Below are 12,658 nucleotides of genomic sequence, written 5' to 3' on the forward strand. Positions count from 1 at the left end.
TGTGAATCACCTACATTTATAAAATTCACTTATCTTGGGGTAAATTTAAAATTCTGATTCATTAAAAAATCATCTTTTTCAAGAATTCTAAAGACAAATTTGTGAAGTATATTTTGCTTCTTAACTGCTTTTTCCTTCTTCTAATTCTATTCCTCAAGGCTATCTACTGGCTATCTACTGTTAATGGGATTTTGTGTACTTTGTTTTGGGGTATGTTCATACATAAGCTGATACTAAAGAAGGTTCCTTTCTAGTTGGCCCATAGTTTGCTTTGTCCTCTAAACGTACTATAAAGTCACTTGTTCTTTGGTGATATAGCTATACCTCTCTTGGTTTAACCATTCAGTTATCCATAATTTATCATTTAATAGACATTTATAAAGACATAAATTTTCTGTGTAATGATATGTGTGTATGTTTAAATTTACCCAATTGCTTTGTTGAAGCACTTTCCTATAAATTGGAGTTGCTAGGCAAAGAGTACACAAAATTTAACTTTTGAGTGGTAACTGAAGAATTCCCACTGAATGTAGAGAAAATCTTCATCGGTCTTCTCTCTTAGTATTTGTGAGTACTCTATTTCCTACCACCACAGGAACATCAGAGATCAGTATTTTTAATGTTTGACAATGTGATATTCCTAAGAAATTGTTTTTCCCATTAATGTTGAGCTCAATCATCCTCACATATCCTTATTAGTAATTTACATGATGTAAATGTCCTCTTTATGTTCTTCTTTCATTTCCCTTAGAATATTAGTGTCTTTGTTACCAATTTATAAGAGCTCATTTGTGATTAAGAATGCTAACATTTTGGTTGCTGTGCATTACAAATAGAATGCCACAGGGTATGTTTTCCCCTGTTTATTTCACTATTATGTTTATTTTATTTTTTTATTACACAGAAGTTATATATTCAAATATAATCATGTTCTTTTCTTAAAAGAAAGGCAATGGAAAAGCATTAAAGGATTTAACACAGAAATAAAGATAAGATCTGAGTTCTACAACTCATTTGGGAATCAAATGGGAAATGGACTGACAAGGAAAGGACCAAGAGTAGATGTAGGCTGATTTAGTAATCCAGCCAGGAAAATCCACTAGATTAAAGCATGGTGGTGGTGATGGTAGTGGGTAGAGAAACTATAGGGACATGTGTGAAATAGAAGCTAGAGAATTTGTTGATTTGTTGAATTCATGGAGTGGGTAGGGATAAAACTACTGTGTTATTATGGCTTACTATCCATTTAGTCATATTCCAACTGAAATCTAAAGAGTTACCCACCACCAATGTTCTTCATAAAGAGGAAAGGAACAGAAAGAAACAATTAACAAAAGCATGAGCGTGAGGCAACTGAAGGTGAGTAAAGAAATTATCATGGATTGGGACTTCTAAAAATATTTTTAAATGAACTCTAAACAGATTTATGTTTCTATACATTTTAATTAAAAATCAAATTATCTCTAAAATCTGTGGATTTAAATATATGATGTACATAAAGTTTTGTTGCATAGGGCCCTGAGGAAATAAAATGCTACTCTCAAACCACAGGGTATAGGAAAACTATAAGGAATACAGTAGTACTCCCCGGCGAGCAACTGCAGAGAAAGAGCTGCTACTACCTCTTAGGGGCCAAGAGGAGAAAGCAGCTACCAGAATCCAGAGAGAATTGTGAAGTCATCTGCCAGGAGCTGTGTGCTTAGGTTAAAATAACATACATAAGCAGCCTGCAGTGACTCCACAAGGTGAGACCTGGGAACCATCACACTCCACTTGCCCAGTCTCTTCTCCAGCCATCGATCCCCGTGGACTGCCAGAGGCAAGAATGCCCACTGATATAGCCCAAGAACAGAGCAGGGTGGGAGAGTCCATCTGAAGGGGCAAACAGAGACTTGCCAGCACCTCCCAGCTGTGTGTCTCTCATCTGGAAGAAAAGTTATTACCCCCAACACAAGTGACACACAAAATCCTGTCAGTGCAAATGACATTCAAGAACATGATAAAACTCACTAGAGAATTAACCCCTACTCACCTCATGAAGTCAATCACATGTCGTAGAGCCTCTATCCCTTATTTCCAGACAAAGTACCTTCCCCTTAATCTCAGCTGAATTAATTTAAATGACATTCTTTTGCAAAAGACCAGTCTGTCATTTTTAAACTACATAATATGAATAAACAAATCTGATTTTACCATAGAATTAAACTATAAATAATGAATTATTTATTAACTAAAGAATGAAAACACAGACTATGTTTCCAAGGGTAAAGGATTAATACTTTGAGGGTGAGTGATGGGAGAAAAATATTTAACAGTTTGTTATTTTATTAACATAAAAAAAGAATTTCTTCTATGATACCTTTTTAAAGATTTTTTTTATTGATTTGAGAGAGAAGAAGGCAGAGGGAGAGAGAAACATCAACATGAAGGCAATACACCAATTGGCTGCCTCCTGCATGCCCCCTACCAGGAATGGAGCCCACAACCCAGGCATGTGCCCTGACCAGGAATCCATCTGGCAACCTTTCTGGTGCACTGAGGATGCCCAACCCACTGAGCCACACCAGCCAGGGCTCTTCTATGATTTCTTTCCTTCCTGATTGAGCATAAAAATTTTTATAACGTATCTGAGAAGAACATTTGTAATTGATTTAATTATGTAAAATTAATTTTGTAGCTTCTGTAGAAAATATTACTGTTCACAAAGCTCTATCGCCATACCATGTGATCCTCAGAAAACATTGAAAGGGGAAAGGAACAAGCCTATATCACTATCCCTGTGAAGAAAGAGAAACATTTCCTGAGAGAGTGAGTTGTTTGCTAAAGTCACACAGCTAATAAGTGATGGAGTCAAGAACAAGCTATTTCTAAACTATAAGTTCACAATATGGGACAAACTATAAGCTGAAATACCTGCTTTTCCCATTTTTTTTTATCCCATGATATTCCAATGCTTGTCTTACCTACTATTTTTCTTTGTTTTATATATGTAAGCTATTTCCAAAGATGAATAGATTAAATATTTAATAGCTTAAAGCTTATTTGTGCCCCTGAACTTATAAAAGTAAAATTTAGTTTTGTTTTGTAACTAAAGCTTTTAACTATATAAACACATATCTACATATCTTCACCTGTCAAACAGTACCCTGAAGAACTCATGGATTCCTCAGCTTTTTGACAGTTTCAACGTTATTCCTACTTCCTTTACCTTTTAAGTTAATCAAAAAACCTTTTTTAAAAATTACTTTTTTTTCCCCAGAGTAAAATGTAGCCCAACCCTGGTGAGAACAGACTGTTAATCTCTTCATTTTATTGACCTACTTCAGTTTTGGCTCATTAAACACAGACATTTTCAATGATCAAAAGAAAGTGAACCAAATGTAACTTAGGATAACCTTACTAAATAAGAGAGTTGTTCAAAAAGCAAATAAATCTAAACAGGTAATTTAATATTGACAATCTTCCATTTAAAGAATATATATATATGTATTCTTTATATATATATTTATATATATATAAAACAAGGACATCTAGGAATAATTTTTTCATTCCTTTGATCTATGAAGGCTTTTTATCCAATGCCCTTCTCAGTTCTTACCCTCTCTCAAAATGAATATTGAAGGAATCATGAATAATGTCCCTTGAAACTATAAGACAAAGAAAAGCAAAGGACTATGAACTCTAAGAAGATTATCTGCAAAGATCATTTAATTATATTGCCATATGGAATTATAAATACCTAAATAAACTTGGTTATCATAGCATAGGAGAGGAAAACTAGTAATTCAAACCCATTACCCTAATAAGAGTAATAAGCAATTTAAATTATGAAATAATAAATGTTTAGTAACTATTGAATATGACTGTATTTGAGACATATCTAGGTTGATACCTGAACCATATCAAAACATGCATGTCTCATAGGAATTGATTAAGCAATCCTTCTACTTAAGTAAAATATCCTAATACCTCTTGTAAGATATCCTAAAAAATAACCAACCACACTTCATACAGAAAAAAAAAAAAAAGTGTTTTTTTCCCCCCTAAGATATCATTGGAGAGGTTGTAAATACTAGGTATTTCTAATATTTAGTCACCTTTTCTTTCCTCCATTCTCCCAGTAACAGACAATTAATGCTCTACAGCAGATCAGTTTACACTGTCTACACAATGATAAAAACTTTGCAAGTAAATCTAGTATTTTAAATGTTAAATAATCTTCCTTTCCTTGCAGAGAACATTTGAGGAAATTTTCTTCCAGACATATGTTCCGTTTCAACATGTTAGGTAATATAGATAAAAATTCCCTTAAATGGATTTATTCCATTCATTTATTCCATGATGTAGATAAAAATTCCTTTCAACTTAAACTTTAAAGGGTTGGGGCACTTTATAGAATTTGTGGCAGAAAACATTAACTCCATACATAAAAAAACATTAACTCCATGAAAACAATTTACTGAGCCCAGATCAGAATATATTTTTTAAAACTTCAACTTCTACAGTTCTCATTCTATTAATATTAAGCATAGAAAACATAATTAAACATAGTAAACTGAGCCTATTAGGGAACTATACATCTAAGATTAATCCTACAAATCAAAATTCATTTATTAATTTTGGCTTAATCACAGAACAAAAAGATAAATCACAGATCCTGGTCTCAAGTAGCCTATAGTCTAGTAGAGGGGAAAAAATATATTTAAAATTGGTATTGCTGCTTTGAGTCCCGACCTTATATTAGAAATAATTAAGTACCAATCTACGCGTGGTGAATTTGAGGATTTCATGGCTGATGAAGAAAAAGACAGTGCCTCACGTTGGCGTAGCACACAAAGAGCATTATTTGGCTGTGCTTTGATAGGTGCATGAGAAGGGATGTCCCTCACAGTAGGAGGCTTGGGGAGAGAGAGAGAGAGAGAGAGAGAGAGAGAGAGAGAGAGAGAGAGAGAGAGAGAGAGAGAGAGAGAGAGAGAGAGAGAGAGAGAGAGCGCGAGCAGCAGGACTACCACCCAGAAGAGGCAAAGAGCAAGAGAACTCCCGGGGGAGAGGGGAACTGGAGAGGGGGCTCGCAAGTCTAGGTGATAACACCTCAGCGGCAAGATGGGAAGTGTCTGAGTCAGAGAGCTTCAAAGGGCAGCAGCAGTTGGGGTCTTTCACAGCCCCAGTTTGTTTCATCTATGACTAGCAGAAGCTGGGTGCAGTTTTGTGAGATGCAAAGCAGGCAGGCTCTAACTAACCACCAATGTGCTTGCTTGAGCATATGTAAAGCAATGGGCTGTGTAAAAATTTGAGATCGGCAACGGTGGGCCTTGGGCTGATGACCCCAACCTGCTGCAAACAAGTAAAAAACATAGGGGCCAAGCTTTAACCCATTTATGCAACAGTATTAAGACATACAAGAAAAAGTCATCGTGTATAGATAGCAGGATCTTGCAGGCTCAATAGCCATGGATTGATGTCAACAAATATTTCAACTCCTATTCCATGTCAGGCACTGTCCTGGGCACCAGATATTCTGCACAACAGCACTGGCTACATAATTTGCAGGGCACCCATGCAAAAGGTAAATGCAGGAGCCCTTGTTCAAACTTCAAGATGGCAACAGAGGAATATTAAACCAAGCATGGGGCTTTTCTGAGTGGGGACCCTGTGTGACTGCACAGGTTACATGCCCATGAAACTACCCCAGTAGACATGCTCTCTATTCTCACCATGCACACAATCTAGTGATGAATAATCAAAGGTAAAAAGAAGGAAAAGAAATATGTCACCTTGATAACTGGGAAACATAGTTCAGTGAACCTTGAGAAAAGCCTCTCAGAAGAGCCTACAGCTCCGCCGGGCGTGGCTCAGTGGGCGAGCATCGACCTAGGATCCAGGAGATCAGGGCTCAATTCCCATCAGGGCACATGCCTGGGCTGCGGGCTAGATCCCCTGCGGGGGGCTGGCAGGGGGTAGCCAATCAATGACTCTGATCATTGATGTTTCTCTCCCTTCCTCTCTCTGAAATCAATAAAGATATACCTTTAAAAAAAAAAAAAAACGAGTATTGAAAGATGAGTGCAAAGGGTTACTGGTAATTATTTCTGGATGGTAGTCATTTTGCTTACTTGATACTTTTCAGTATTTTAAATTTTCGGGAGAATGTGTATTCTTTCATAAAAGCATGGAACTATAAAATCTCATTTTCTTTCTATAAAAGTACATTATACATTCAACTTATAAAACAGCCATATGTGAACCTGATATGGCTAATCAAAAACTGTCCTATTTAGTGTGACTCATAGAAGAGTGACTAATTATTTTAGAATGACTTTAGCAGTATCATTAGTGAAGTCTGAAACACCTAAGGCTGTATAAAGTTGAAGAATTGAGGGCACAATTGGCGTTGTCTTTTTTTCTAGCTAAAGATCAGGCTTTTATAAAAGAAAGACAGATGTGGGAAATGGCTATTTTCTATTTAATTGTTATTGTTACTTAACCAAATAGATCAGGTACCACATTCACAGTCTGTTTCAGCAATGCATATGACTAAAGTTTCTCGTGACTCCATTAAAACAAAATGAATTTGTGGTTTCTTGAACAGTTATATCAAGAGGCCATTGATTTATAAATCATTCTGTTTAGAAGAGGTATCTGGCTGTTGCAATGTTACTTTGGTCTTACACCAATTAATAATAATAAAAAGTTATAGACTTAGAAGATATTCTTATCAAATACAGAAAGCAAATTATATACACACACACATAAACGAAACAAAAATCTATATCCCAGAAAGTCTAGACAAACTGGAAATGAGGTTCAGGGCAGAGGAGGAAATTACAAAATGCTACTCGCATGTTCCCCAAATTGCACCTCTCCTGATGCCAATTATACAAATACAGGATGTTGGACATTTGGCAAAAAGGAACTTAAATTATGGGATGGAGAGAGGACGAGGTTACACACATTTACATTTATTAGTAAACTATGAGAGAACAGGATGTGATTAGTACAATTCAAGCTCCCGATGGACAGTCATATTCCATCGCCCAAAAGTAGAAAATTATACTCACTTCCCCATCATTAAGCTTTACTAAAGGCCTGGATAAAAATAAAATCCATGATTCTCTTAGACATCAAAGCACGCACTGGATTTTCTAGAGGAGAAGGTGACAAACTTCCCTGACCCTGGAACTAGGCCTTGATGTTTACAATTCAACACAGACATCATGCACAGAATAAGAAAACCATGATAAGACAAAGCCCCTTGAGACCTGTGGTGCAGCAGGACAGCCACAAGGACACTCTGCAAACCACAAAAATGACTAAACATCCCCCTCTTTTGATCAACAAGAGTGACTACTGCTTCTTCATTAACTATAGCTATTCACACCTTAATCTTCCTAACACCTAGATAAATTACAAAGATGCCCAGTTCCTATAAAACTGTCCCTGTGAACTGTCCTTCCTTAAACCCTCCTTGTGATCACCCAGCACAAGCCCATAAAAAGCTCCTCTCAATTGCCTCTTACCAAGACACCCACAGTTCCGGTGGCGTGCAATCCTCCTTGCTGCAGAAAGCAAAATGAGCCTCATGTATATGAAATAGGTTTGTTTCTGGTGGTTCTTGACTGCTGGACTTTAACAGAAGGCAATCCTGACAATTATCTGCCCTAATGTCAGACCATGGGTCCCTTTGGGGCTTTGGAAATTCAATCACCATAACTATACTTCTCCATCAACAAAAGGTGTTTGTTCCTGAGAAACAAAAATTTGAGATTACTGTCAAAGAGTGACTATGGACAAGAGCTATCTACTTATGTGAGTCCCTAAGCCCCCCTATACACACTACTTCGCCTCCCTGAATATAGACGGCAGAACAGTGGTAGTGTCAGTGGAGGCAGAAGCAGTGTATAGCCTCATTTCTTTCTTAGAGTTTCCATTAGTTCACAAAAAAGAAACAAAATATTCACCATAATCTAACAAATCCCATTTCAGATAGAAACACATTTCCAAACTTTACAAATGATCATTTGTGACTTGGGAAAAAAAAAAAAAAAAGCAACTAGTTGTTATAAAAATATCTTCTAATATATAGAGATCTAAAACTAAAATTTCACCCTCAGTGGCCAAGTCCACTTAAAATCAAGACACTAAATAAAAATTGTAATGACAATAACACATTTTTGAGCACTTACTATGTGCCTGGATTTGTGCTATTTTACATACATACATTATTTCATATCATCTATGCAGCAACCCTTTCAGAACCAATATTCCCATTTTACAGATGAAGAAACAGAGGTTCAAAGGAGATGACTGATTAACCTAGGTCACATACCTACTGATGGCAGAAGTTGCAAAATCCAAATGTCTATAATTACAAACTCCAATGTTACCGGATAGATTGCTTCTCTTGAGTGTGAAAATGAAATAACACTTTTCCTTGAAGTGATTATAAGATGTGATTACAATGAAAGCAGTTAAAAAATTAAAATTATAGAGCTCTACCTAAAGTGTCCTATGGTGTCACGATTTCATTTTGCCACAGCAACTTCATTTTTACTATCCCATTTATGGCCAAAAGTTATCAAGAAAAAGTTGTCTTTCACAAACTACTCTCTGTATCAACCTACATCCACATTTTAAAAACCAGTTGATATATAAAGTATCTGAACGTAGTCTTGAACTTTTTTATAAGCCTCTCCTTTCTGAATTATCCTCTTTCTAAAAAGGAAATAATACATGTGTGAACAATGCATGTGTGAAGAGAATTTCAATGGGAAAGCATTATCCCTTTTCCCCAATAAATAACATAAAAATAAAAGGACCTTTAAAAGACACTTTTGCTAACAGTTCTTTTCTGAATAAAATAAACAAGAGCAAAGGGCACCTTGACTACTACTTAGAAGATAAAGTCAGAACACAGGGAAATCTGTAATTCTGATCACATTTACACCTTCTCTCCTTTTTTACATTTCTCATCCAAACATCCTTAGGAGCTCAATAGGCTTAAAAGAATTGGAGCAGAGTCGAGAACAAAGGTGAGGGGAATCTGAGAAACTGCTTAAATGGCCCTTCTCACCATCTTAATAATTTCAAATTGGGTAAAATAGTTAACAGAAGATGTAAAAGTCACAAATGTAGGAAGAAACTGTAGAGAAAGACAAGTACCATATGATTTCACTCATATGTGGAATTTAATGAAGAAACTGAACTACCAAGCAAAATAGAGACGGTCTCATAGATAGCAGGCCTACAGCTGGGGGGGGGGGGGGGGGGGTTGAGCAAAAGGAACAGAAAGAGAGAAAGAGGACTCATGGAGAGAGGGCATCAAGGGGACAAATGGTGATGGGAAGGTTTAATTTAATTTAATATTTTTTAATAAAATAATTTTTAAAATTAAAAAATAAAAAGTTATTCTACCAGCTTATATTATTGTTTTTAAGTATTTTGGCTAGACATCCCAGACATTAACCTTTTGTGAACAAGAAATGCAAGAAAGCACTAAAAAATAAGCTTTCAAGGAAAACAAATATCAAATTTAAATGTATTAACTTTTCTCAATGAAAGCCTATGTGCTAAATAAATACATTTGTTACAGAGAATGTTAATATTTGTGCTCTCAAGTGGAAATGACTATTTGTATATTAACTATGCTCTCTCTTGAAATTGAGGATAATTTTAGAAAATAAGATAGCCAACTACTATACTTAATCAAGCTAAATGTTATAGAACATATAAAATATAAAAATAAAGAAAAGCATTTATGTACCATGCGGTATGTGTGGTTTACTCAATTTGGGAATGAAATTTTTTTTTAGTGGGAAGAAGAGAAAGATCAATGTTAAAAGAAACGGTTCAATATTTCACTTAACTATTCAAATGAAAAATGACCAGCAATACGGAGACAAGAAAAATACAGAATTACATCAAACTCATATGTGAGTGCCTCTTGTTGAGTGACTCTAATTCAGAATAATATTTTCATGTGGCTTTTTCTCAATGCAAATATCAAAGGAAGTTAGCACTTCTTTCCACCAGCACCACTGATGTCCCTAAGAGTGCAACCCTGCCCAGCCCCGTTAGTAGGTGCTACTGTGATTCCCCCATCACCTTAAGCCACAGGGCAATACAGGTACCAGCAATGGGGAAACAATCCAGAATGTCTGAGAAAAGAAGGTGGTTGCCACCCTGGCTCGTGTGTGTGTGTGCGCGCGTGCGCGTGCACGTGTGTGAGATGGGCATCAAACCCAAATAAGTACAACCATTTCCTTCTCTGCAGGGCAGAGCTTCAGTTTCTCCTTACATACTGGTAAAATACTATAATATTCTGTAAAGTTCCTCTTCCAAAGAGATGAAACACACACGGTGCTAGAAATGTAACACCTTGTAGTCAACGTGTTGCATCCAGCACATACCAGAGATACTGAGATATGAAAGGTGTGTGTGAAAACATTCACTGAACATAACCGCCAAAATTATGGCGTATGGGGGGTAAATCTAATAATGCGGGCGAGGGTTTCACAGCTCAGTGTCCTCACTGTGTCCTTGACCCCAGCACACACCCTGATAACTAAGGTTTTATTAGCTGCCGATAAGTGACGTTTATTTTTTAATGAAAAGAGTGCACTGAAGTAAAAGGTTTAAAGGGGGTACTATTGCCATATACTGAGAATTTCAACTATGTTGTTTCAAATAGTACAGAAAAAGCAGCTAGTACCAAACAGACCGTCAAACAAATATTTGTGTTTGTTTTTAAAACTGGTCACATAAACTAAAAGGGACTCAGTGTTCCCAAATGCCTAGGTTGTCCTTGTAGGATGACTCCAGAACTGAGTTCATGACCAGCAAAGCAGTGAAGCTAAATATCTGCTCCACCGTGCTAAGAGCGAGTCTCTCATCCTAAAACCTCGAGCAGAAAACGTATTTTACACCCAAACAAACATCCTGCGCAAGTTCTTTGTCAACCCATATGCTCGCAACGCTCGTTAGTGTTGGCTTCCTGGTCAGGGCGCATTGCTCCAGGAAGGTCTCGGCTCCAGACACCTGCTGTTGCCGGTGACAAATGAAGACCTGTTCTCCCAGACCTGCTGTCAGCGGGAGCTTCTGCCGGGAACGTGCGCGGCAGCGGCGGGCGCAGGGGACCGCGGTCGCAGGGCGCTTCCAGGGAGCAGCACCGGCACTGACCAGTTCACTGTATTCTCTCCCCTTCGGTCTTTGGTGCATCTCTTTCCTGATCACTGGCTCCCCAGCACGTTCAGTCTGATCGCCTGTTGCCATCACCCCTTTCAGGAGTTGAAACTAACCAGGTGATTCCGAGGGACACGCTGCCCAGTTCGGGTGCCAGCAGAGGGCTGGGTGCCAGGGCGCCGAGGGGCGGTAAGGGCCACGCCAGTGTGGGTGGGTGCACCGGGTCCCAGTGCTAATTTCAGAGACCCGCCGCCCTCGTCAGTGCCCCGCTCTCCAGCAAAGAAATGTAACGCAGGTTTGTGTTTTTAGTATCAAACTTGAAGCGACCTACCCAACTCCTTCCACCAGTTGAGAGAGCGGCAAACAGGGTCCCCTGGGGGGGCCCTGGTGAAATTCCCACTCGGAACCGCTGGCCGCCTTCCTGGCCGGTTCCCACGCATCAGCCGAGACTGAGGGAGACCTGACGGCGAGCAAACGCGCAGAGCTCGGATGAGCCGCCGGCTACTCCCACCGGCAGGGAGACCCCGACCTGCTGCGCGCTGGGGATGGTCACACCCAGCTTCCCCCGAGGCCTCACCGGGATTCACCTTGCGCGGCCGAAGGGCCACCCCCGGAGAACGGGGCGCGCAGTGCGGGCGCCCAGGACGCCCGGGCCCGCGCCCAGGCGCACTGCCCTGCGCCCGCCCGCACGGCCTTACCTGGCCTTGGCGAATCCGGCAACCCCTTGACCGCTCCCACCAGGCGCCACTGGAAAAGTTTCCGAACTTCTTCGCAGCTCTGCACGTCTTCGCCTCGGGTAAATACTACGAGAGCCAGGAGGAGGAGACAGCAGCAGCCCACACGCCAGGTCGGTCTGTCCATCATCGGTGTCCTGCTCACCCCTTTCCCCACCGTGGACGCCACTCTCCCCGCGCGCCCCGGCTGAAGGCTCTGGAAGAGGCTCGGGGTGGAGGCTCCCAGAGGTGCTATCCGGCGGCGGGCGCTCCGGGACCGCTCCGGGACACCGGCTGCACCTGCGAGCACTTAGCTTTCCCCGGGGAGCCCGAGGCTGAGACGCCGGAGTTCTCCGGCAGAGCGCCGCGGGGTCTCCCTCACGGGGGGGGGCGGGCGAGCCGGCGCAGCACCGGCGAGGAGCACGGCTGCAGCCCGCGGAGCTCCCGAGCGCCGGGACCAGGCCACCGCAGCAGTCGCCGCGGCGTCGGCTCCAAGCCGCCAACCTCCGACGCGCCCGCCTGCCGCGCTCGGCCGGCAAGCCCCGCCCCGCTGCCAGGCCACGCCCCTTCGGGACCACGCCCCTCCAGGCCACGCCCCCGCGCGCTTCCCCGGGCCACACCCGCCCAGCTCCTCGAACCCCGGGACTCGTGCAGCAGACTCCGGAGAGCGACGCTGCCTGGAGCAAAGAAAAAAACAAATGAAACCCAATCCCGCCCTCGCTCCGCCAGCCAATCTCCTGGGCGGTGTGATAGAGAGCTCAGAGAAC

At 40.6% G+C, this 12,658-nt stretch overlaps 1 protein-coding gene across 2 annotated transcripts in view; it reads right to left on the reverse strand.

Moving 5' to 3' along the window:
* GPC5 (glypican 5) overlaps positions 1-12,039 on the reverse strand; it is a 1,124,783-nt gene extending 1,112,744 nt beyond the window's left edge. For both annotated transcript variants that reach the window (XM_016224145.2, XM_087814275.1), the window contains exon 1: positions 11,877-12,039. In XM_016224145.2, the coding sequence (XP_016079631.2) occupies positions 11,877-12,039 (163 nt within the window). The remainder of the gene's footprint in view (positions 1-11,876) is intronic.
* Between the last annotated feature and the right edge of the window lie 619 nt (positions 12,040-12,658).

The sequence above is a fragment of the Miniopterus natalensis genome, chromosome 2 (assembly GCF_054644295.1).
Source record: "Miniopterus natalensis isolate mMinNat1 chromosome 2, mMinNat1.hap1, whole genome shotgun sequence".
In the NCBI taxonomy this organism is placed as follows: Eukaryota; Metazoa; Chordata; class Mammalia; order Chiroptera; family Miniopteridae; genus Miniopterus; species Miniopterus natalensis.